The sequence below is a fragment of the Pogoniulus pusillus genome, chromosome 35, assembly GCF_015220805.1.
Source record: "Pogoniulus pusillus isolate bPogPus1 chromosome 35, bPogPus1.pri, whole genome shotgun sequence".
NCBI lineage: Eukaryota > Metazoa > Chordata > Aves > Piciformes > Lybiidae > Pogoniulus > Pogoniulus pusillus.
In genome coordinates, this window is record NC_087298.1 from 8194825 (window position 1) to 8221077 (window position 26253).

At 42.4% G+C, this 26253-nt stretch overlaps 2 protein-coding genes across 11 annotated transcripts in view; both read right to left on the reverse strand.

The window, feature by feature from the left end:
- Positions 1–276: 276 nt before the first annotated feature.
- On the reverse strand, positions 277–19719 carry GOLGA1 (golgin A1). Of its 4 annotated transcripts, none has more exons than XM_064171059.1 (23): positions 19628–19719; positions 18839–19148; positions 17165–17255; positions 15774–15848; positions 15197–15294; positions 14700–14732; positions 13834–13962; positions 13360–13517; positions 12845–12956; positions 12624–12719; positions 12271–12396; positions 10836–10931; positions 10357–10452; positions 9959–10111; positions 9632–9727; positions 8822–8911; positions 7816–7918; positions 6344–6501; positions 5731–5892; positions 5233–5292; positions 4585–4755; positions 3552–3638; positions 277–2783 (listed from the first exon to the last, which is right to left on the reverse strand). In XM_064171059.1, the coding sequence occupies exons 2-23, from the start codon at positions 18971–18973 to the stop codon at positions 2703–2705; spliced, it is 2406 nt and encodes an 801-aa protein (XP_064027129.1). In that variant the 5' UTR covers positions 18974–19148; positions 19628–19719; the 3' UTR covers positions 277–2702. The 4 variants fall into 4 exon arrangements, with proteins under 4 accessions (XP_064027129.1, XP_064027128.1, XP_064027130.1 ...); XM_064171058.1 differs by having other exon boundaries at positions 13360–13529; XM_064171060.1 differs by lacking the exon at positions 15774–15848 and having other exon boundaries at positions 13360–13529.
- Positions 19720–19864: 145 nt separating this feature from the next.
- Positions 19865–26253, reverse strand: part of SCAI (suppressor of cancer cell invasion) — a 46974-nt gene continuing 40585 nt past the window's right edge. For 6 of the 7 annotated variants that reach the window (XM_064171116.1, XM_064171114.1, XM_064171117.1 and 3 more), the window contains one exon: positions 19865–25866. In XM_064171116.1, coding sequence (XP_064027186.1) covers positions 25717–25866 — 150 coding nt within the window. In that variant the 3' untranslated portion in view covers positions 19865–25716. The remainder of the gene's footprint in view (positions 25867–26253) is intronic. The other variant, XM_064171111.1, reaches the window with a different exon arrangement.

Genomic DNA, 26253 nt, shown 5'->3' on the forward strand with positions numbered 1-26253 from the left:
GAAGGCTCTGATCCCTTCAGCTCTTGTTTTTATCAGCTGCTAAAAAGCACAGCTGCAGCTGTTCCTGGTGAAGGACAATTTCGGGAGGTAACAGCACTTTGCCTTATTCCTAGTGTCAACCTCCACTATGAGAAACGGAGGCCTTAATTACCTGGCTGAGACACCCATTGTTACCCTGGGCAGAAGCTGGGGTTTGTTTCATGCTTTAAAATTCACTTTGAAGGAGCTATACCATCCTAAGGGATAACCAGAACTACAAAGAGAAAGAAATCAAGATTAGAGGTTTGATCCAAAATGTATTGCACCACAAATTTCATAGTGTTTCATAATACAATCCATATTTACAGCATAAAAGGAAAGAAATCCAATGGCCATAGAAAGGATTATGTATACCACTGTTCTGAGACAAGGGAAAGTGCATTAGCTTTTTACTTGATGGATACACACCATTCTTGCTCTGATAGCTAAAGAAAAGTCAACACTTAACTATTTAATGGTTACGTTGATCCTGTTTGAGCTTTGGAATCTTACTGAAGTGGTGTTAGTGAATATATAATCTAAGCCTTTATGCTGCCACTCTATTCCAGGCTGCCTGTGCTGCTTTTCTTACTGTTCAGCAGCGACTTTTCAAGCCAGGATCAATGTAAACCGTAAGTCATTCAGCAGGCATCAGTGTGAGTGGAGGGAGTCCTGTCCCTCCAGTCCCCAATCCCACAGAAACAGGCCAGGGCAAAGGGACAGGTCCACAGCTAAAGACCTCAGAGAATAAAATCTTCCCTATCTTCCCCTCACTTTGTTTCAGTAGAGAAACAATTGATACAAATCTCCTTTTTGATTGTCTCTTTTCATACTAGAGCAGAACTGTACTCTTCCCAGGAACTTCGCTATACTATAGTTAAGTGTCATGGATCAGGCTCCTGAAGAGTGTTTGGACAAGTTTTAGTGTACTAAAAAAATCCTCTTGGTTTTCCTAACTTCAAATAAGTACAACCCAGCTCTACACTGAGGAGTGGCACTTGTGCCAAGGTCACAGCTACAGCAAGTACCCAGGCTGTGGCTGATGGACAAAACCAGGGAGGCCAGCCCAGGTAGACTTGCAGCACATTTAATGCTCTGACGGCTGACCTTGTGTGGAAGGACACTTTCATCTTTAACACAGCATGGGTGTGCGTAGAAAGGGGGTGCAGCTCATGTGCTGCAACTCCAACACTGTATCTTGACTGCCACCACCAAGGTCTGGATGACCTGCCAGCAAAGTTTAAAACCTGAACAGTGACAGCATTTCCACTGGAGGAGGACAGGGTGAATTTTCTCGACTGTACTCAATAAAAGCATTGTTGGTTAGTAACACAAACCTCACTGCAAGAGAATGACTTGAACTGCAGCCTGCTCAAGTTCCATACACAAGTAGGCTTTTCAAAGATCTGCCCTGTTTTCAAGAAATCAGACTTCCTGCTGCTTCCCATTTCCATCTAGATTTTACAGTGGTGGTAATACTAGAGGCAAAACTGCTTCTACTGTCAGGTGAGTGCCACTTTGGTCCCCTTTTCTTAACAGCTGCTGGAACCAAGAGTTATTCATTACAAGTTGAATTTTGCCCTCAAAAGCAAAAATCTCATGAGCAGCATTTCTTCTACCATGCAGTCAGGGCACAGTTAACAGCCCACTACATGTTCATAACAGTGTTTAAGCATTAGTATTTGAAGTACAGAAAACCACAGCCAAAAGAGGCAGATACAGGTTATGAAGACTTGCTGCTGGCAGGTTTGGAAGAAAAATAAAAATCAAAGTGTTTAGTACCAATATTCTTCACTCTTTGTCACTAGATTATTTAATTAATACTTTGTTAAATAAAAGGTTTTCTCAGTGTGCATTTACAATACCTGGAATTCAGCTTTAAAAACTTAGAATTTGTTTCCTACCCCCTTCTTCCCGATGCTAACAACCTATGGTACAGGCTAAGAGATTAGTTTTAAAGGCGACTGAGTATTAGGTACTATAATTAAGACCATTTTAAATATTATTTTTCTTTAAGAAAAGTAAAAATCAGACAACTCTAAAAGTTGTGCTCTCAAATTAAATAATCATCATCAACATGCAGCCTTCAGGACTGCAGGCCAGGATATATGCACCTTACATTACACAGTGATATGAAAAATGCAAATTATTAGTCATGTCAGTATAACAAGGCAAGGCAGATTTCTTTTGGTTTTGGTTAAAGCTCCTGCTCCTGTTCTTTGAGAGGCTTCTCAAACCATCAAAACCCCAATACAGTGTTGCCAACACAGCTTGCTTTACCCATCAAAACAAGGAGGTTTTCCTGTGCCTCCTCAGCTCTAGCGCTCCACAGCAGAAGTTGGAATCACCACCATAACAGCCGTGTTAGAAGGCTGGGCTGCCAACACCGGTACTGGTGAGGTTAATGTTACCCTTTGGTGCCAAGGAAACAAGAACGATGAGCACAAGGAGCTGACTTCAGGAAGAGACCATCGAGACAACAGTCCCTGAATCCAAGCCAGAAGAGGTGTTTCAGTTCGTAGTGAAAATTTCTCCTTGCACAGTATTAGTTTTGTAAACAGCGTCAAAAGTTCTTGTACAAAATACTGCAATGACAGTGATTAAGACACACCTGAAGCAGTGTGTGCAGCGTTCTTTTCACAGAAAAAAGTGGCTAGATGCTGACTGCCTCTTTTCGGGTTCCCTTAAGGCCACAGCGTCCTTGGGCTTGAGATAGACGGCCGGATACTGCCTTTAGGAGACGGCTTTGACCCAAACCATGACATCTAGGACAGGAAAGCACACCACAGTTTACACTAGGTTCACATTGAAAAAGAACGTAAGTGGTACATGTACATCTCTCCATCACTTGAAAGAGCTACTTCTAAAACTGCATGCTGCAGACTGAAGAAATGAACCATCCATTTTCCACAAGTGAAGGCGACTGAAGACCATGCTTATACATACTGCTTTAAAGTAAACACAGATTAGAAACCTACAGTCGTTCAACCACAGTATCTTCCATCAATCTAGTATCAGACTACTCCCTGAAAAAGATGGCAAGGACATCTGCCTCAGTGGCAATCCTATGTAGGCTGAATGTGTCTAGCTCACTGCACGAGCAGAGACGTCTGCAGCACATGGAAGGAACCAAGGCTGCACTCCATTATGAACATTCACTGCTAGCCACTTAGCCATGGACATGCAGGTGATTTTATGTAATAGAAAGGAGAAACAGATCTAGCTGTCTAAGCAAAATCACAAGCCAAGAATTCAGCCTCCTCCTTTAAAACTTATGATTGCACTTCAGCAAGGGGCCTCCAGCTTCCCCTCATGGACTGAGTTCACTGGGAGAACCACAGTTAGTCCCTCTCTGCAGCACTAGAAAATTGCCATTTCCCTCAGTGAAATGTATGTGATTAGGTACCACTTTTACAATAAATTACATTCATTATGGTAGCTAACATTTGAAAAGATACCTCTCATGATCTAAGAATTTTCATTTCATCTACTGGGAGTCCCATTAGACACAACAAGAGGAAGAGAAACCTTACCTTGTACTCCAAAGTTTCTTTAAGCATGTTTTCTTCCTCTTGTGAGAAATTCAGTAACACAGACACAGCTTTAATTAGATGAAATGCCTGAAAGAAACCACAGTGTTTTGTTGTTTACGATGCTCTCAAGCTCTACATTCTGGACTATGGTGCAGCAGTTTTTCTGTAGGTTTGGTCATGCACATTTTAGTCACAGCTGTGAGGAGCAGTGCAGCAGCCTTCCACTGTCCCCTGTTCTAAAAGACTAGGATGGCCTGTCTGTTATTTCCTGGCTTTTTATTCTTTAACATTGGTTTGTCTATTTGTGGGACAGTATTTGTGGACCAGAAGGCAAATGGGGAGCCTGCTTAGAACACAGAAGCAGCTTGGCTCCTGTGGCATCCTAGTCAATTTAAGCTTTGAAAAGCTGACCAGTCCATGTAGGCAGAAAAGAGTCATGCTGGTTTAAACAAACACTTAAGTATATTAGTGCTACAGTGCTAATATTCTAAATAATGCACACAGCACCGAGTTAGTAAAGAGATCAAGCATTCAGGATACCATGGAGTTGCACAATTATTTCCCTCTCTTACTCAATGACTTGCAATTAAGCAAAGTATATTGCTGGCATGACTTCAACTTGTTTGGCACAACGTAGAGAACGTGAAGGAGCTCCAAAGGTACAAGGAATTACCTCTTACAGATCAACAGCAAGACGTTTGTCTTCTTGATGATTTTTTTTTTGGCTTTCTTAAATGTGTAACCACTTTAAATACTCCATATGCTTTTTAGAGTGGTGCAGAGGGAATGCTTTGTAGCTTCAGAGCTTTCATTCCAGGCATAACTACCTTTTCAAAAATCACATTTTCCTTTCCTATAATCATCATAATCTGTATTTCCAAAAACATTACTGTTACATACTTTGCTTCATTGCCTGAATCATTCATCAGCTTTCTAAGCTGCAGCAGCAAGGCAGAATTGGCATAGAAGTGCCAGGTGGCTGTTTCTAGAGAGAGACAAGACTTGAAAAGAGAAGGTAAGTGTACATCTTTACCTCAGATTCCCGACAGGACATGAATTTCAGTACAACATGTTTAAGGTATTCAAAGTTTATCTCCCTGGAGTCAGTTAAATCAGAGTTGTTTGTGACAGTCACAGAGGCATTAGGCACTTCAGAATTTGCTTTTTCACGTACTTCAGGTACCTCACTGTCAGGCTTTATTTTCTAAAAAAAGAAAACAAGCACATTGGAGACTCTGTCAGGTTGACACTGGGAAAGGACCCAGGTCCAGTATTCCTAAAACAGAGGGCTTGTATCCAGAAGAGGAGTTTTCCCTGGGACAAATGTCACTTCCATGGTAAAACCTGGCTGACGGGCAAGTAAGTAGCAATCAAATATTGGTTGTTCACTCTCTAGAAATGTATGAAATGTCCAAAATTACCAAACACAGGTCTTCTGTAGCTAAAATTCCCCACTGCAAAAGCTGAGTGGTGGTGACTGTCACACCATCCATTCAACAAAAAAATCCAGAACACATTTCCTTAACTAGGTTCACTGATCTACCTGCAAACACAAGGAAACTGCAGACATCCTTAGTTAAAAAAACATACCCTCTATCCAGCAGTCAAGCTTTTGGAATGAGTACTGCAAGTAACTGTCATTAAGTACCCACTGAGGAGACTGAAGAAACCTAACCCTTACCAGCTCTTTCTGGAGTGTTTTCTTGAGTTCTGCCATTCGTTGCTGCAGCTGCTTTATCACCTGAAAGCACAGCAAAGGTCAGTGTTAAGCATACTCATTGTTAGGACAGTTTGACTCACAGACATTTGGAAAAACCTCATGAAGCAATCACTAAATGATGCTGACAGCTCTGGAGAAGCAACCTGAACATCTTGCCTCTCTAGCTGTACATTAGCAGGTGTATGACAAGGTATTTGGGCCCTCATGTGACAGCACAGTGGAAAGGGAACAGACTTCATATAAAAGGACTCCACAGAAAAGCTGCAAATATTATCACTTAGTGCATCATCTTTCCTCCAAAATAGCTAAGGATTGCAACAATTCTGGCTCTCTTATCCACTGTAGCTAGATCCTTGTACCGCCTATCCTTGTAAGAGGCAGCAGCACAGGTAACACCAATTATTCAACTTCCTAATTAAAGAGGAAAGACAAATGACTATTTCTGTTTTTCCAGTTCACCTTGTTTTTCTCAGCAATTTGCTGTTCCAGCTCTCTGTTATCCTTCTGAAGCTGAATGACATCTGCAGCTGCTACCTCTCCATTCTGTTCCACCACACAGTTTTCTGGAGAATGCAAATGCTTGTTGTTCAAGTCTCTTGTTGATTCCTCTACTTCTGAAACCTACAAAAAGAGGGAAATGCAGAGGTATCATGGCATTCACAGCCCGTGAACATTCCCCAGGGTGACAGCCAGGCTTCTTTTTTGTGTCTTTTTTTGTGGAGTGGATGCTTTTTTAAACCAGAAAACATTAGTGGCAATTTAGTCTCTCACAGGCCTGCTTATAACTCAGGGGTTTCTGTCACACTGGTTCCATAATGGCTCTCTCAAGAAATTTTATGAGTCAAATAAAATAAGGAGTTGTCTTTCACAAACCAGTTTGACAAGAAACAGCTTTCTTTAGCAAGGCAGCAGCAACAAACAAATAGTGGCGATCTATACTGCTGGTGTTCCAGGCCACGAACAAGCTGTCAGACAAGCAGGTACCCTCCAGTATGATGGAACTGAGGCTCTCCTGCACACCTGCTTATTGTCCTGAGAAGTCTGAACAGATCAGACTTGTAACTGCACTCACATTTTTCTCATGTTCCCTGGCCAACAGGCACTCCTGTATCTGCAGTTTCAGTTCATCAATTTCCTTTCTTGCCATTTCTTCGTTAGCCACTGCTCGGCTATTACTTGCTTCTATGTCAGATTGCAACTGATGCATTTGCAGCAAGGCAGCTTCATGATCTGAGAAAGGAAAGACCTGCTTAGTATCAGTCTGCTGAACCAAATGGGAGCTTCAAGTTATTGTTCTTAAAGCAAGTTACAGCAATTCTGACCTTTCTGTTCTGCTCTATCATAAAGACAGATGATGGAATTTAGGCCACCCAAGCTCACGTGCATGTCTTTGCAAAGGAGCAGCCTAACTGTTTGAAAGTCAGGGTAATTTTAACACTTAACATCACAACTATCAATTACACCTGCTCTAAGAAACCACCATCAAAATCTGTGTGCCTTGTGACTCGGCAGGAACACTCAGAGCTGCACTATGAGCACATGGATAGTCCATGAAACAGAGCAACCAGAGGCTGCAGTATTGCTCCCTTTCTAATAACAACACACAAGAGAAACGTGGTGGTTTAGAACCATAATGACTGTAGCTGCTCTTTAAGAATGTAAATAATCTTCCAAGCAAGTGCAGTTTTTAAAGTGGTGCAATGAAGCATCAGTATCTGATCTGCATCACTTTTTTCCTGCTTTGTGCAAAGCAATCATTTATAAAGTGCACCAAGACTTTTTATTTTGTGGGGTATAAACGCAGGACTTAGAATCTAAGAAGTGGTTTTGTTTTAAGGGTGCAGTAGAGAGACTGTGAGACTGCATAATTGTTACTTGCCCTTGTGGCTAAGAAGGCCAATAGGATTTTGGGGTGTATTAAGAAGAGTGTGTCCAGCAGATCAAGGGAGGTTCTCCTTCCCCTCTACTCTGCCCTGGTGAGACCTCATCTTGAGTACTGTATTCAGTTTTGGGCTACAAAGACGATTAAAGAGGAGAGGCTGAGGGACCTGGGGCTGTTTAGGCTGGAGAAGACTGAGAAGATATTTAATAAATGTTTATAAGTATCTGAGGGCTGGTCAGGAGTGGTGGGGACAGGCTCTTCTCACTTGCTTCCTGTGATAGGACAAGGAGTAATGGGTGTAAGTTGCAGTACAAGAGGTTCCACCTCAACACAAGGGGGAACTTCTTTACTGTAAGGGTCACAGAGCACTGGAACAGGCTCCCCAGAGAGGTTGTAGAGTCTCCTCTGGAGACTTTCAAGGCCTGTCTGGATGCATTCCTCTGTGATCTATGCTAGATTGTGTGGTCCTGTTCTGGCACGAGGGTTGGACTCCATGATCTCCTTGTGTCCTTTCCAACCCCTAATATCCTGTGATCCAAGACTTTGAAAATTCAACAGCTAAATACAGAAATCTAGAATTACTACAGTCTGCCAGGTAAGCCCAGAAGTAAGGACTATTTAGATAAAGCTGTTTAGGATATAGCAGGCTCATTTGGTCTAACCTTGCCTGAGCTGGTTTAGTTCTTCCTTCTGTTTTAGAAGCAGATCACATTTTTCCTCAATCAGCTGGTCTTTTTCCTTTATTAAGGAGGCCAGATGTGAAGCCTTCAAAGCAAACAAACAAACAGAACTCATTAAAAGATATAAAACTAGAAGCTGTCAATGAAAGACTCTGACATACCTAAGAAGTTCAGAATCGTTATTTTTTCATGGCAAGGAAAAGAACTTTTGTACCACTCGCAGGCATCAGCCTTTGTCACTGACAGGGGCTGCCTGAGCTTCATGCTAGGCTGTACACACCTTGAGAAACTGCAGTATTAGTCTTACAGATACTACAGTGTGGATGTCTGTGATCTATCCGGAGACTTACAGAAGGCATCAGCCTTACAACGCTGACCTCATTAAAGAGCACTGCAGTCAGTGTGATGTAAGAGCTAAAACCCGGCTCCACTTCGTTCAGTCGTACCACGGTGACAGATTGCCTCGCCACCAGCAGGTGGCAGCTGTAAAACAGCCACCCGACAGTAACAGAGATAACTTGCGCCCCTTATATACCTACAGGTGGACCAAGCAAGCACACATTCACAGCACTTCCAGGAGAATAAACCAAAAGATGGGCACTACATTCAGTCCAACTTACTCAGATGACAGTTCCGAGCTTCAGCAAACTCAAGCTCACGTCATCCAACATGACCTTTTTTAACAGAAGAGCAAAACAAGACTACCTAGAACTTACACTCAGTTACTGGACACAATGCCCTTCCCCACCTCCCCTTCCCATTCACAAGTGCTGAGCAGCACTTGCCATGACTCCAATGGAACAATTCACCTAAGCTGATAGCATTCCTGTGCAGGTATTTACACAGATCCCCTTGAGTTTCAAGTTTACTGAGGCAACTGCTGCTGTCTTGCATGAGGACATGATTCTGATGTTCCTGACTGCTCTAGTCTGGCCTGTGAAAGGTGAGGAGCACCCAAACCTATTTTGGACTGTCAGTATTGCCCAACCTGCTCCTGCAGTTCCTCTCTCTGTTTACGTGTTTCTTCCAATGCTTTGGCAATTTCCACACTGACAGTTTCTCTGCTGCTCAATTCATTCTGTGAAACAAAAGGAATTCAGAAAGTACTTAAGACAACTAAAATCAAATCAGTCTGTCATCTTTAAACCCAAATCTATTGACAACTAGAAATTATGGGTGTTCTGACAGATGTTTACACACAATTTACTTTTCCAGATGAGCATTACTGTTTTTACTACACTGCTGCTACCAGCATGTAAGAGCAATGCAGAATTAACCTAAGAGGCCAAATATATCCAATGCTTTGAAGATCTTTTAGCTTGAAGTCTATACCACAAAGCAGCTGTGCTTTCCTACAACTGATCTCCATTCCACTTGTGCAGCCTAGAGCAGCTACAGATCTTTCAATAACCTTAACTTGCAGTCAAAAGCCTGAGTGAAGGTTGATCAGATATTTACAGCTTTTTAACTTTTGTTTTGGATGCTATGAGTGGAATTTGATGTTGCCCTGTTCTGTATTCACTACTCCTAACAGGATTTAAAAGCTTTTCATGCTTCACAATGGGGGAATGTATTATTTCTGCCTGATTTAGGCAGACCCAAGCATTCTCTTTCAGAAAGAGGATCAGCCATTTGTGGTGCTCAAATGCATTTCTACTGAGTACCACAGATGATTTACAACTGTTAAGTCCACGCAACCTGAATGTGGTGTGTCTCCAAGGATGGAAGACACTTTGCCTTGAACTGTTTTCCTAACTTGCACTCTGCATTTAACCAGCATCACTGATTAAACTCTTACCTTTAGCTTATTCAATTCAGACTCCTGTTTTTTCAAAGAGGTCTCATACTCTCCTTTGCTTCCATTAAGATTTTCATTTTCCTTTTCCAACTGACTCTGTAAAAGGAAGATTGCTTAAATACTGAATACAATTATTCTAATGTTTTGTTTAAACAATTAAACACACCAAATATTTTGCTCATATTCAGTTTCTCAAAGTATGGCATCTTCTATTATAAAGCTAGGAGCACTGAACAGGAACATTCAGACAACACTCAAGCTCTACAAGCCATGTTAAATTCATTTTGTGACAAGTCACGTGGCCTTCCAAACAGTTTCTGTACTTACAATCTTATGCTGAGCAGCTGTTTTATCAAACTCCCAAGATTTCTCAAGGGCAGCAATTTGAGACTCCAGCTCAGTAACTTTCTGATCATACTGATGTTTCTCAATTAAAATCTGTTGCTGTAGTTTATTTCTTTCATCCTCTAGATCAGTTTGCTTAAGAGAAATAAAGAAATACTCCATTAATAAAATGGCACTTTGAAGCTCCTCCAAGAACTGGACACAATTTCAGGAGACAAACACTCAACTGAAGCACCACTATCCCCTTGGCAGCATGCACTCCCCTGCAGGCAGGAGTTCAGGAGACAAACAGCAAGAAACATGAGAGAGAACTGAGTGTCTCTAGAGATATTAAAGACTAATCTGGTAGTGGTCAGAGAAGCATCATGCAGGATACTTACCAACTTTTGGATCTTCAGGTCCTGCTCAGCAGCTGCTGCTTTGCTCTTCTTCAATGTTTCTGTTGCAGCCTGTAGCTTTTGTTCCAGTTCTTTATTCTAAAATACAACCACACATTAAATTCCTTATCCACTGGCACCTCCATTATCAAAAAAATGTACAGGAAGAACACTGAAACCACAAACTACATATTTCAGAAAGACTGCCTACTTGACACATGCTGCCTTTAAAAACTCTTCACCAGACCACTACCTCAGCAATGCTTGCACTTCAGCTATCTGTTTCTTAGGACAGTACTCATGAAATCTCCAATTTCATAATCTCTTGACCCTTCTCCACTGATGGTGGAAGACAACCAGAGACACTGGTGACACACAGTCTCACCTTTAGCTGACAGCATAAGTGCAGTGAAGAGAGGAGCTACAGAACATAGAGAGGCTGAAAACAGCAGGAATTTGTAGTGAAATACAGAAATTCTTACCTGCGCCTCCAATCGGTTCACAGTCTCAGCGTGATGTGTTCTGTCTGTCAGTACCTCCTGCCTGGTTTCATCCAGTTTCTGCTCAAGAGTAGCTTTCTGAAGATTACATTGAGATGAAGAACAGGAGGAAGGATGGACAAAGAGATAAGGTAGGGTCCAACTAAGATTTTTCTGTTTATTTTATTAGTACAGAATCACAGAATGGTTTAGGTTGGAAGGGACCTGAAGGACCATCCAGTTCCAACCCCCTGCCATAGGCAGGGACACCTCCCACTAGAACAGGTTGCTCAAGGCCTCATCCAACCTGGCCTTGAACACCTCCAGGGAAGGAGCAGCCACAACCTCCCTGGGCAACCTGTGTCAGTGTTTCACCACCCTCACTGTAACAAACTTCTCCCTAACATCCAGTTTAAATCTCCCCAAGTTTAAACCCATTATCCCTTGTCCTGTCATTACAAGACCTTGTAAGTAGTCCCTCCCCAGCCTTCCTGTAGGTCCCCTTCAGATACTGGAAGGCCACTGTAAGGTCTCCTGAAAGCCTGGTAAAATCAAACTAAAATGGCACAATTATTCTGATGTGCAGTACAGCTTTGCTCTTGGAACCAAAATGTTTGATGCTTCTGCATAGGGCCTCAGTAGATCAGTTGGCCCTGGGGATGATATAATAAAGAATGGAAAATTCAGTGGCATCTTGTCATGATTCAGATGTAAACTCCAGCCAGCAGCTAGGTCACAATTTTCTAACCCAGAGTTTACTAAGCCAAGTTCTTTTACCATGGCAATATGGAGTTGATGTGTTTTGTAAATCAGCCTGACCAAGGAAGATCACACCTTCTCTTGTCCCTCATATAAGCTGATTCTGGGCAGGAGCATCAGTGCACAAGAAAGAGACTGAGAAGTCGTGAGAGAAAAGGCATTAACCAGCACCAAATTCTTTCTTTTTTCATCTGTTTCCTAATATTTCAAGGCTCAAGCTCTCAACAGGCAACATTCTGTTCGCAGATTACTGTGTAAAACCAGTTCCCCTCCCTGTCCCAGTGCTTTGCAAGTTAGGGTAACAGAAGATAAAGAACAAGGGAAAGCATTTTCTGTTCTCTGCATGGATGCACCAATAACACTTTTGAGTTGTTCTGCCTCCTGTGGGGATGTTAAAAAGCTGCTTTTTTGCTTCTCAGCAGTCAGATGTGCTGCCTAAACAGACAATGCAGAAAGACCAGAACAGACATCTGTGCAATATCTACATGAACAGGCTCAGTGTTGTCACCCACACAGTTCTGTCCAGCATAATCTGCCAATATATGCTGAAGGGACAAATATGCCTCCATTACATCATCACATATTCTTTCCACGTGTAAGAAGTAATGTATGTTCTAAAAAAAACTCATCAAATCTCACCAAGATTGCACTTTAAAGCAATCTATAAATGTGTAATTACCTCTTTCAGTAGCTCCTGCACATGTTCATCCCCTGAAAGATTGCTTTCTAGCTTTTTCTCCAAGGAAGACACTTTTTCCTGCAGCTGTTCAGTAAGTTTATTTCTCTCAGCAAATTCAAAAGTCATCTGTCAGAATGAGAAATCACAGAATTATTTTCAGCTGTTGTTTGAAGCTTCCCATTGTGGTTTGACTGAAAAAACTGTCATTGCAAAAGAGCAAATACCTATTTGAAAAGACAATGTCTAGAAACTGTTCCAGGATCACACTAAATTTCAAACTCACAGTGCACTGTGAATACCCAAACGTACACCTTTACACCACCCAACAGCAGATGCATCTGAAAACACTTAACCTTTTGCTTGTGTTGTTCATATTCCACCTTCAGAGATTCAAGCTCCACTTGTAACAATTTCAGTCTCTTCTCACACCCAGAACCAGCAACTCGAGCCTAAAAATGTTGAGAAATTACTTGCTTTGAAACTTGGATTCCCCCCAAAACACATAGCTGACATCTAATCTAACTTCTGCAGACAAGGAGCTCTTTGAATCAAATCTCACTTAACTCAAACTTACATTTTGCAAGTCTACAGAAAGCTGCTGAATGACAGTTTGTAGCTCCTGTTCTCTTAGCTCCAGAGCAGTGATCTTATTTTCAGCATTTGTCTCAGCTGTCATTAGTTCATCTCTTCACAGAAAGAGAATAAAAAGAAGTGACATACCATTCCAGAAACACAATCTTCAGCAGATAATTCTGCTGCTTATGAAAATGGACTAACCACCAACAAGATTTGCTTGTCCTAAAACCAGCCACTGCTTGATCATACATTTTCCCAAAAAAAGGTGACAGTTAAGTATCGAAACTATTAAAAAAATCAATCATAACAAGCTTACAAAACCCTAAACAAAGACTATTCTAATTGGATTGAAAAGAAACAGAAACTTGGCATTTGCACCCCCATACCAGAAGCAATTATTCAGGTAACTCACTACGAATATCAACTCTTCCCAAAAGACAGAGCTTAGGCACAAAGCAAAAAGCACAGGGGAAATGCACACACTGCTCCTCATGGAACACTATACATCCATACCTCTGTGCTTCTAGCTCCAAGAACTGCTGCTGCAACTCCTGAAGATTTTTCTTGAGATTTGAAGACTCGTTGCTTGCATCCTGAAGTGCCTCCTTAGTGCGGATTAGCTCTTGAGTGCATGATTCTAATTCCTGCTCTGCTTTGCTCAGAGATTCTTCCTTTTTCAAAAGCTGAATATTAGAATGTTATCTTTGACAACAGAGATCACCCAACAATACTGACAAAGCCTTCTCATTAAAAGCTGTCTTTTTTTATTAAGTTACAAGCTGAATTAAATGAGGTAATAAACATCTCCCAGAAAAGCCACTGCTGAAATAGACTCTCTAATACTGTATCCATGATGTGCCTACTGCTAGGACTTTGACACTGACCAAGACTGTATACAAGCAAAAAAGGCTAAAAAGCTTAAAGCAGAGCTACCACTAACTTGGTATTCTAATTGAGATTTTTGGGAAGAAAAATATTTAATCTTACCATGTGTTTAACTTTGGCAATTTCCTGCTGTTGAAAGCCCTCCAGCTCATCAATTTCATCTCTTTTTTGAAAGAGGTTCAAACTCCGCTCCCTCATTTCTTGTAACTGTTTTTCAAGCATTTTTTTTTCCTGATAAACCAACAAAACCAAAATGAATTCACAAATTATCTGCACGTTCATTTTGAGTCAATGGCAGCTTGTTAAAGTCTCTGAGAAAGGGATCTTGGCTTGCAGCCATAAGGGTCTCTGAAGATGCTACAGGTAGAACTAGAAATATCTCCACACTCAGGTCACAGCAAGAAACGTGAAGCAAATCACTGAATGACACAATCGTCCCCAAAATCTGTATTGCCTAATTGAACTTAAAAATGGACAGCAAATGACATGTTTAATATCTTCATAGGGAGAAAAAAAACTTTAAAACAGAAGGAGCTAAACAGCTGTAACAACTACAAGACTGAAATCCTGGATGAAAAGTCCCTAGCAAACAGCTTCATTTATTTTATAAATCAGATGATCTATTAAAAGACCTCAGATGAAGTCACTACCTCTTCTGGCATCTCAGCTGCCTCCTCTATGATAAAGGGTTAGGGTTTTATTGTCCCACCTAACAGTGGTACATCTTTCTCAACGTCATCCATCATTCTTCACTTCCCTATCAAAAAGTAATTCCAGAACTCTCTCTTAAAGCATTGAGGCTGGTAACGAAAGCAAATCTTTGGCCTCTCCCACTGAACAAAGATCAAATAATAAAAAAGGATGTACAAAGTTGATCAGTAGGAAGTGTGCAGGGTGGTGTTTACCAATACACAGACACAGCAAAACAAACAAGCCAACAAACCCCCAAATATCCAAAAATTCATTACCTTTTCAACTTGACCCAGCTTTTCCATCCACTCCTAAAGAGAGAGAAATAAACAATCAATGCCAATGTGAAGACATTTGTATTGTTAGCAGACACTCTTAAATTGTAGAAATGATTGAACAAAAAAAATAATCACCAAAAGAAACAGCTAGTGGATTAACATACAAAGGCTCAGGAGTCTTTAATGCTGCCTGAATACTCAAGCTTTATGCAAGTAAAACAAAATGCAACAACAGGTCTGCTGCAACTGAACCTTGCCAAACACAAGCAGAAGCCTAACCCTTCATCAGGAATTAGTGTGGGCTCTTTTTAATAACAGTGAAACAGTTTGAACAATGACAAGTCCAACACCATGTCTGACATTTGAACTCAAACCTCCCTTCTCTCCTTAACACTGGCACACCAAGCATACTCTGAACAACTACTGCAATCAATGGTGACACCTGCTTAAAGCACTCAGCTCCCCACAGTCAGAAGTTGTCATTCGAGCTCTGTTACCTGGTCCTTTTTCTCTAAGGCCAAAGCCATTCCTTCGGCCATCTTGGCTCGACTGGCTTGATGAGCTTCATTCTGCTCCTGAAACTTCCTCATGGAGGCTATCAATAGAGAACCACCAGCTGTATTAAAAATTCATCTTTTATACTTGCTTCTTCATTTTCTATAAGTTGTTTATAACTTGAAAGAGATTCTTCTCCAAGTAATTAGCCCCATCTTTAGTCACTAGCACTAACGCTGCCTTTTCCTACCTCACACTGCTTGCATGTTGAACAAATGCCAGAAATAGCAGAAGACAGAAATACTGCTCCTGACTGGATTACAACAGAGTTGTAGGTTTCAAAAAAGGTCTCTCCTGCATCTCAGCCCCAAATTTGTCAAAAGGAATACACTTCGATCAACAGCCAACACGCTACTGCTGCTTTTTACTCTATAAATAAGGCAAGAACTGGCCTAGAGTGGCACAGTTTGAGGCAAAAAATAATTAAAACATCTGTACATCAAACCCATTTCCTTCCAACCTTAACTGCTACCAACTTAAAACCAATTAAAAACAAAAACCAAAAAGAAAAGTACGTACAATCCTGATGCTTTTCTAATGCATTTTCAAGCTTCTCTTTTATCTTCTGCAAGTTTCGGATCTGATCAGCATAATCTTGTGTGAGGAGGGAGAAGCACAGACCAGGAATGAACAGACATTGGGGAAGAAAATTTGTAGAAAAAGGAAAAAAAAAAAAGGAGGAAGGGAAAAAAAAAAGAAAAAAGGATGAGTGGAAAATGACAATGATTTTCTCGATCAGAAAATCATTCCTGTTAGGGAAAACTTGGGTGACTATAACAATGAACACAAGCAAATAGTTCTCTACTGTCCATAGGGTAAATGGTTGGTACAAACAGGAGGACCTTTTCTAGGTGGGCTAGTTACACAAACAGTGCCAGGGAGAGAAGAACTACCCCCACTTTTTACTTCACTCAAGAACAGCAACCTATTTAACTGTTTAGCAAATCTCTCTCACTGGAGCACATAAGGACAGGGCAATTCAGACACTTGCATCCCTGCTCCATACTGCTCACTGTTCAAGTCACAGTGTCTTTCAGGCTGAGCCCTGGCTGTGCTCCCCTTGGCCAACAATCTCTCACCACTGCCACGCCTACCAAACAGAACTGACAAGGCAGGCAGATCGTAAATACACACATGCCTTGGAGAACTTTATGTACAATGGAAAGGAGAGTTTACCTTCTGATTGTGCTGCTTACACGAGTCTCCTGACTCTCAGAGCCTCTCTCTCATACTGAGCCCAAATTAGCACTTTCAAATTTACCTTGTGCAAACAGCTGAACACTTTGTCCTTTCATATTACCATGTGAAATAATTTTTGAATCTTGAACTGGAGCTTGGTCTTCTCTTGAATAAATAAAAATAACCCTGATCTAGCTATAACCTTTGTATATTTTCCAAGGCTGCCTGTGAGCTTTGGGAAACAGCAGTGTAACACACTTTAGCCAGGTTTCTGATCCACTCCCTACAAGGGTGGAAAGTTGTAGCACAGCAGAACCCTTACTACAGCCTTACAGAGGAAGGTATTATCTCAGAGCAAAGAAAAGCACTGAGACAGTCTGAGTCTTTTGCTTTTTTTTTTTTCATTCCCAAGTTCAATTTAGGGACAGCACTGTGTCACTGGCAATATCAGAGAGCTTAGATCCTAAGAGAAACAAACCATTACACACACAAAGTAAAATAAAAGCAAGAAAGACACTTTCAGAAGCATGGGGACAGAAAGCTATCCCAGCTGTTCAAACGAATCACATAAACATGTCAAGGAATCAACAGAAGTTACAATGGATGCTACCTAGGTGACAAACCATGGGGTTGTTACAAGTTCATTTTAACAAACACCTGACCTCATGTATTTTAAAAGCATTTAGGTTCAAAGGAAATATCTGCTAATAGGGGTTTATCAAGACACATACCAGACAGCTTGACTTCCAGTTTTCTTACTTGTTCATTTCTTCTGAACAACTGGGATGAAAGATCTTCTCTAGAGCTGCTTCCATCAGAAGCCTTTGTAGAAAAACAACACTTGTGTAACTTAGAGAACTTAAATAAACTGATCCTGTCATATGCCAGCTGTATGATACTAAACACTATCCCACCTAGGAATAATGCTTCCATTTTTCACGTAAAGAGGAGAGTTGCACTAGCACAGCAGAAAGCCTGAAAAAATGCTGAAGAAGAAAAACAGTAAGGGCTTAATTAGGCAGTCCTGCAATGCTGGCCTGCTCCAGCAGATACAATGCTTTCAAACCAAGCTAGAGATGAAAACTCTTTGTTCAAATTGAGTACTGAGGAGCTGGCACAATAGAAGGACTAAGGAGGGGAAACGGGCTCTACAGCAGAGGTTTTAACACGCCTCAAAACAAAGACCTTTTGAAAAACTAAGCAGCCAGAACAGACACATCCATGCTCTTCAAGCGGGATAAGCTAGTGTAAGCACTGACAGTTTTCTTCCCAAACTCTTTGCAAAACCCACCACAAAATTAACTTCACATTCTCTATGGTTTTCTTTTTGCTTCATAAAGATCAGTATTAACAGCAGTTACATGAAATTTGCTAAAACAACTAATTCTTAGAGGTATTCTGAAAAAAATTTAGCCATCAGCTAGTGTCATTATTTGCTTTCTATTCTTTAATCTTTCAAGACAGTAAACTGAAATTTCTGCATGAGAATTTAAGTGCAAAAAAAAAAAAAAGCCAGAAAAACACAGGGCTAATATATTTCTATTGTAAAATGTAATGTAAAATGCAAAACGTAATGTAAAAATAGTAAACATTGGGAACTCTAACCTTCTGCTTAACCGAACTGGAACTTCGGCTTAGCTTCAGAAAAAAAGAGTTAGATCTCAACCAGGGAAAGAACTTCTCCATTTCGCCAGCAGCGAAACAGAAAGACACAGCGACTTGCCGCAGTACAGCGAGAACTGCCGGCTCTAGCAGCGGGGAAACACTGTATCTTGATCTAGCTTTTCAAGAACACGGTAAGCAAAGGTGCCGGAGCGCTACAGGGTTTCAGTTAAGCCACAGGATCCTGAATGACATCACTTCCTTAACACGTCATAACGAAAGACAGTCTAACCTAGGCGTTGGAGCAACTCAAAAGTTTTGAGCGCCACAAAACCGCACACAGGATCCTGGCAGTGACACGATATGCTGGAGTGGGAAGAGAACCAGGGAGCCAAGAAGCAAACACAGGTCCACAGAAAAGGACAGCTAACCAGTGTTGAGTTTGCTTTGCTACTGCTTTAGTAACAGGGATGGCTCAGAAATAGGGATGTTACACATTGCTACAGCGTTGTTCAGTACTTAATGGCTGATTGAGAACGTTCTGTATTGAGGCAGCTTTGTAACTCGTGTTTACATGGGAATACATGCCTCCTAGTAACTACTGCAGTTGGCATATAAACACGTTCTCTTCAGGATTTAAATGTATTCAAGCTAATGAGTCATTTATGCATTAAGACGTACACCTGCAAAGACACCACAGTGCACATTCAGCTCATCCACCAGATTTCCTATAGCTGGCTCTGAAGTTGTAAGACAAATGCTGTTAAGAACATTTCAAAAATAAAAAGCCAGGTGTAACTTACAAAGTCATCTCCGGAGTCTGCTCCCACGGACGTAATCGACTCCTTACTGACAGACCTGGGGATCCTGGCAGCTCCTCCGGGTCTGGGAGCAATTGCTGCCTCTTCTGCAATCTTCTTCTTCAGCTTTGCAAACATTTTACTGCTCTACAGCACTGAAATATCCAGGTACTTTGAAAAGCCACTACCTCCAATACGGTTAAAATACTGACACTTTGTTTAAAGCTTCCAGATGCCGAGGTTTAATTTTGTGCCTCATCCACTGTTTTATTGCATCTCAAGTTCCATTAAAGCCTTCATAGTCTAGAAGTACCTGCAGATTGAAGACATATGGTTTCCAGGCTAAAAATTGCTACTCGTCTTAAACACTTAAGGACAAGTAAATACCCTTTTAACACCACATCTGCTATAACACTCAAAGAAAAACGCCAATCGGAGCAGAGACCTTCAAAACAATCCCAAAGCGAAGCCGCGACAGCGTTCAGGGGCACGATGGGCCCCGACAGGTCAGGTAACAGCCGGCGCCAGTTTCCGTTGAGGGAGCGGTGTACGAGCGGATGGGTCACCACTGACAGGCAGCTCTCCGCAGAGCAGCCCCCACCCAAAACCGAAGGACGCTGAGGGTCCACCTATCCCGTGCAGGCCGGTCTGGCCCCAGCGGCAACCGAGGACCAACCGCCGCTCACCTGGAATCTCCCCGGCCGAGCACTGTGGCCCAACCCCGCCACCCCTCGGTTCCCCAAGCCAGCCTGCTGCCGGCTTCAGGGGCCCCCACCCCACGCCGGTTCTCACCGCCCATGGTCTAGTCCAGCCTTGCCTGGCCCGGGGCCGCCGCCGCCGCCGCCGCTTGCCCTGGCGCCGCTGACCCGGAAGTGCCGCGCGGGCCGGAAGCGGCACGAGCCGGTGCGCAGTCGCAGTGGGGCGGCCCCGCGCGTCCCTCCCGCCCCGCCCCGCAGCAGCCCCGCCCCGCAGCAGCCCCGCCCCGCAGCGGCCCGGCCCCGCCCCACCCCGCAGCAGCCGCCGCCTGCGTACAGCGTTTGCAGAGTTTATTGACAGTGAACGCCTGGGACACGGCCGGAGGGGTTAGGGAGTTCTGACAACAGCCAGGAATACACAGGCGGGAACGCGAACGGCACGGCAGGGCACGGCCCAGCCCTTCCGCGGCGGAGGGGAACCGCAGCCCCGGCCCCACATACACAAGAGAAGAACAACAAACGGCTCGTACACAGCAAAACCCGAGACACCGAGAGGCCGCTGACGGAAACAGAAGCGTACAGACATCTGCTCGAAAGTCACTGAAAACGGCTTAGAACGTGGTGAAGGGCAGCAGTAGGCAAGCCTCGCGTTCCGGCTTTGTTACCAGCACAAACCAAGGTGGAAAGGAAGGTGTTCGCGCTGCTGACATGGTGTTCAGAGCAGTTCTCATCTTGAGCTTTTACTTCTTCCCGAAAGATCCAGCAGTAATACAAACACATTTTCTCCCAAAGACACCAAGTTTCTGGTAGTACATTGCACTGGCGAGTTACAGATCCCTTGCGAAAAAAAGTCACTTTTCTCAAAAAGAAGTTTATTTATATATCTCTGTATATTTTAAGTAAAATATCTGTTCTTACCAAAATACGATATACAGGCACAGGGCTGTAAAATAACTTCAAACCAATTCACTATAAAATTCCTTTTGGTAGTAAAGAATCTGATGCTCAGAGAGGCAAAGCATTCCTCTTAGGTCTGCACACTGAGGCAGTTAGTTCCCCTCTGCATTTTCAGAATGCTCCCTCTCTCGCACTTGTGGTTCCCTCATCCCTTTTTACCAAGCCTTGGCCAGAGCAGAAGCAACTTGTGCTTTTTAGCTTGTGTGAGGCAGAATTCTACCCCAAACAAGTCACTGAAAAGTGATAATAACAAGCAAGTGCCAAAAAAATATAAATCTGCAAAGGCAGTAGGGCAGACCACAGCAGCTTCTATTCTTGAAGAACCAGCTGCTGTTACTGGATCTGGTATGAGCTGCACTGCTCAGGGACCTGCTTAGGGTCAGTAAATTGCACTGAAGTCTGCGCTTGATGTGAATGAAACCAGCACCTCCAACAGCAAAACATTTGTGTGTGTATCTGGGCAGCTGGCACACTGAGTAAGTCAGTAAAATTCAGACACTCCTTAATCCCCCAAAAGATTTGTCAAATTCAGAAATCCTGAACTAAGTCTTCTCTGTCTTGGCAGAGTAATGGTTTGGAGGGGGAAAAAAAGGGTAGGTTGAAACTGTGTATAAAGCAGATGTGTCTGATGTGTTCCTGCCCTGCTCTGTTTGTGGGCATCCAGATCTTCAAAGCACCTGCAGTATGTTTGGTCACAGAAACAGTGCTGCTCTGAAAGTCAAAGACATTAAAAATGTAAGAGAGCCACCTCAAGAAGGTATTATCTTTCTGCTCTGGAGAATTCTGCCCCTCTGCGCCAGTATCCCTCATATGAAGGCTGACTGCAGCTCATCTACCATGAAGGAGTTGCAGAGAGCAGCTTTTAAGCTCTGCAGACTGGATTTCCCCCCTTGCTTGTAAGATTACTCGTGCTGTTACTGCCTGCAGAGCTCCCTCAGTCTCAGGAGCAGCAGCAGCCACCACAGATCAGTGACCAACACCAAGCAGCCATTATCATGGACCAAGCAGGACTGGAAGAGGGCTCTGCCCACTGCTATCCTTGGTGATCTGTAGTCAGAACAGTTACTGAAGAATCTAATAGATAAAACTTTTATAAAAGAAACCTCAAGACAAAGAAGTTATTCAGACAGATTCCAAGTTTTTTAACTGCCAGGAAAAAGCAGACTTGCAGCACAGCATGGACTCACAGCACAAGGCAAGGCAGAGGGGCAGGGGAGGTGCTTCACAACAGCATGCCAGGGATGGGTCTTGAAGCAGCAGTTTCATCCTGTCCTCCTAAAAGTCTGACCAGAGCTACTGAAGTTGGAGCTTTTTAAGATGATTATTTGAAGCCTAATTTCCTCTCCCCCCATCTACTTCCTCAGAGCTTCTCCCTGGGGGAGAGTCTTGAGGGGTTTGGAAAGTCATGACTTGACAAAAATTATTTTGATGAGCTAACCACACAAACTGTCCCAAAATCTCTCAAGAAAGTGCTCCAGGGAGCAAGTCCAGTTTGCACAGCTCACAGAAGTTACTGCTCCATTTAGCTTGCACACAAAGCAAAATGACACATCCCAAGAGTAATTAAAAAACAGGGCATTAAAGACTCATAACCCTGCATTTTCCTCTGTTACTTTGAGAAGTCAAAAGGGGAAAAAACAAAAGGCAGCAGCAATAACTTTGGATAGATGTCTTAAAGCCAGTTTGAACAGGGCACAAACAGAGGTGCCTGCTGTGAGAGCAGGATTCATTTAAACACACCACATGCAGTAAGCAGGAAGCTAGGCAGGAAGCAGTCCAGTATGGACATGTTCAGTCCAGTTCTCATTCTCTCAATGTGTTGCTACATACAGAATTTACCCCTTTAATTCAGTTTTGCCTGGGGGTGGCAAATCTAATCTGCTAACATAAGCAATAAAGATATATGGATAAAGGGAGAGCAAGACAAGAGGGAAGGCATTAGGTCTAAGAAAAGGACTTGTTCTCACTTTAAAATGGTTCAGTCTTTGCTCCACTTCCACACTGACTGCTAGATACAGAAATCAATTTTTTCTTCAGTACATACAAGCATACATGAGAAGGTACCTACAACCGTAGCACACAGCACACAGTAGCACAAGTTTAGAATGACTCAGTTCAAACAAGACAAGCTTTTACTTGGAGAGGAAAATAATCAATATTTTCATCTTGAATGCAGTTGCTTTGGGTGGGAAAGGAGTGGGCAGGCTCAAATCCAAGAGCAGACACTCATCCTGCCTACAGTTAGAGCAGACAGAGGGTATAGGCCTGCTTACAAAGTACAATTCCATACTCCTACTGATAGAACAGGGCTGAAATTTGTATCTGAGTATCCCCACTAGCAGTGCACCTTCTGAACAGAAGGTCAGTAGGTAAGAAGAGAATGAGGGACCTCAGAAATGATTTCTGGTTTGAACAGTTCCATTTCTGAACTAATTTCAAGGCCTTACATTCTCTTCCTACATTCTGGCTGCTCCAGGATGGTTTTGCTTTTTTAAAGTGCATTCTCCTCTGATTTGATCTACCTTGGTAACCAGCAAACAGACCTCTTCTTAAGGCTGCAAAGTGGATTAAAAGCCTCTCAGATCACAAGCAAAGACTCCACACTTCAGCCCAGCCAAAAAGAAGCCTGGGTCTGACAAGGCTTTCCCAGTCAGTTAACAAGCCTCATACCACAGAGGTTCACTAACCCATGCTAATGGAATCACCACAGCTCCTGTGCTTAGAAACGTCTTGATATCTGTTCCAGATATACGGTACCAAAATGAGAATAGCTTCATCAAAGCAAAGCTAAAGCAAAACAAAAAACATTTGGTAGGAAGGCAGTGAGCTGGGGAAGACTAAATTCCCCTTTTCCGTGCAAGTTGAGCATTGCTGGTGGAAGGAAAGCAGGCAGGGCAACATAACTCATCTCTCACTTGCTGCTGCATTAAAAGCTTTCTGCATCTTTAGCTTCTACAATCTCATGTCTGAATAACCAGGGACCTCCTACCAGAAAAAAAAGCAGATATCAGCTTCACAGTTAAGACAACACCAATGTTATCACTGCAATACATAACAGGAGTTCTCCTTCCCCTGACTAAAGCCTCCTGTGCCTGAAACCAGTTACAAATAACTTCAAAGTCCAAGTGTTAAGTCCCTAGAACCAGCAAATTACAATTGCAGAAGAGCCTCAGCCTTCACTACAACCACAAATGATCTTCAGCTCCCTGTGGAATGCACCCAGAATGGCGTATGTGTGTATATATAAATTTTGTATATAGACATTGTACTGTTTCAGTCTTTTTAATACATATACAAGGAGCTGTACATATATACATATTTACAATTTACACCAGCCAGTAGATGTAGGAGTATTGTACATATACACACAGACGCCGAGAATACACATGCACACGCACATACACACTTCAAAATAAACTCCACAACCCAGGTAGTGAAGTCCTGCCAAAGTCCAAAGAGGAGCAGCACCAAGGTGAGGGGCAGGCTCAATATATCAGCTTCAAGACTGCTCAGAACAAACACTAGCATTCACAGAATTTTGTACACTTGGGAAATTAAAGAATGGTTGGCATAAGCTTCAGCCCAGCTACAAAGAACCTTCATGCAAACTTCCCAGCTATGCTCTAAGCCATTCTTGCAGTTCCATACTTTGTTCTCCTCAGCTGAATGGGGTCCACCAATGCTGACTTGCTGCCTTTTGCTACTGCAGCTGACTAGATCATACCTTGTATGATGGCACTGAAAACAGGCCTACCATGAATCTATGGTAGTCACCAAGTTCTGCACTTTTTTCACCTAAAAACAGAGACATAAAAGCATGGATCAGACTTGGCCTTTCACTTCTTTTCTAGCAGCCCATGGAACAGTAACAATGGACTTTTAATTAAAAAGCTTCAAATATTTTAATCTCCTTCTTGCTAACACCTTCAGTGTCAGGAGTTGCAAGAGGTCTCCTAGTTCAGCAAGGAAGGCAGTTCAGTCCAAAGGAGGCAGCAAGCACTTTTCTCAGAAGTCACAACAGCCTTTTCCAGCAAGTGCCTTTACAAAGGCCATGGAATTCCTTAACATACTCAGATCGAGCATTATGGGCTGAGTGAACCTGAAGTGCTGCCTCACATCATTATAGCCCCTCAATTTTACTGGTTCAAAGGTAGGACTGAGATGCAATGGTGGGCATGCAAAACATTAACAGAGCTTCAGGGCAGTACCCACTTTAAGCTGCAAGAGGAGCATCAGCATCTAGCCTCAGGCACAGGGATCTAGCATAGATGGGTCAGATAAAGGAGTGACAGGAAGGGCTTGTATGCAGCACTATGTGGGACATTCGTTCAGCTCCTGCCAGGGACTGGTAACACTGTGGGAGCCACACTTTGCATCCACACATGGAAAGGAGGGATAACACCTGCTGGAAATGCAAGAATTTCTATCTAGTACCTCAAAATGAAGAGTGCCTCCTCCTCCTCCTGGAAAACTGTGGCAGCAATACAAATAGCAAGATGGCCCATGTTACAGTGAGAGATGGGGGCTAGCTTCCTTGGTTCTTTAATTTGGTGATCTGCTGACCATCTGCCAAGTCAGACAGAGTGGAAATCATCTCCTTGGTCAGCAGTATGAAGTTCATGTATAAAACTGCTCTGTCAAATTTATAAGGAGCATTAAGCATCTTTACTTCAAACTCACTGCTCCAAATGCAACTTAATTGTCCACAGTTTTGTCTACTTACTTGCCTAAGCCTGAAAAAAATATATTTGTTATGAAGGACTCTCATTTATTGCTATTGCTGGTTTGCACTGTGTGGTTCCATCTTTACCATCTCAAATCTGGACTCTTTGGGGATAAAATACTGCTTTTTCTATTCATTTTTTTCCCAATTTCTTAAAATTGTATAAAAATAAAGGATTTCCACAAACGTGGGCTAAAGGTAACCAATAGTACTTCTATGCTTAGGATCAGCTGTTGGAAATGTGGTTGCTAGCCACAAGACCAGAAATAAACCTCTAGTGATTCTTTAGTGTAACATTTAAAAGACATGAAAACCTCTGCTTATAAAATTGACCCCATACAGAATGGAACAGCTAAACTAACAGCTGTTTTAGTATTACTTTTTAAAATAATGGTCCTAAATTTAAAAATAAAATCAAGTACTTCCTTTTATGATTTTCACATTATAAAACTGCACCATTCAAAATCTGTGGCCAGGGAAATCCCTTTGCAATAAGACAGTTTCTTTTAATAGTCATCGAGCGTGTTTTCCAGGAAAACATTCCTGACATCCAGTATGGAAGCCAGCTCCAAAATGTGCTTTTGGAGGTGCGGGTTCTCCACCGTTTCATCTCTTGGCAGCTGAGGATAAGATTCTGGATAATTTCGAGTCTCCTGCTAGATGACAGTGAAAACAAAGAATCAGACATTCATTTATTTTTACACCCTTTACAAAGCAGACTGCAAAAGCCCAGCTTCACCTAGGAGGTACCTAATCTGTTTAGCATGCCACAGAGAGAGAAAACGTTCCAGCATTTTCAGTTTTCTCTTCTGCTTGACTCAGAGATGGTCATAGTGGCAATACAAATGCCCATTCATCTGAGACAGTCACCATGTTCACAGAAGCCTTGCAGAAAAAGGGAAAAAAAGCACCCCAAAAAAAAGACAGAAAGACTTCACATATACTTACCTACTAGGCTGGAGTTCATTTCTTGAAATTACAGACATGCAAGCATCTCCAGTGGGAGATTAATCTAAAAACAAATATCTAAGACACTAGGGGTA

Excerpts from the sequence above, each read along its gene's own strand:
- GOLGA1 (XM_064171058.1), bottom strand. The coding sequence starts at position 18,973 with ATGTTTGCAAAGCTGAAGAAGAAGATTGCAGAAGAGGCAGCAATTGCT. Across the intron at positions 14,733-15,196 it reads CCTTAGAGAAAAAGGACCAG|GAGTGGATGGAAAAGCTGGG; the intron begins GTAACAGAGCTC and ends CTCTCTCTTTAG. Across the intron at positions 10,932-12,270 it reads TGCAGGAGCTACTGAAAGAG|AAAGCTACTCTTGAGCAGAA; the intron begins GTAATTACACAT and ends TGTAATCTTCAG.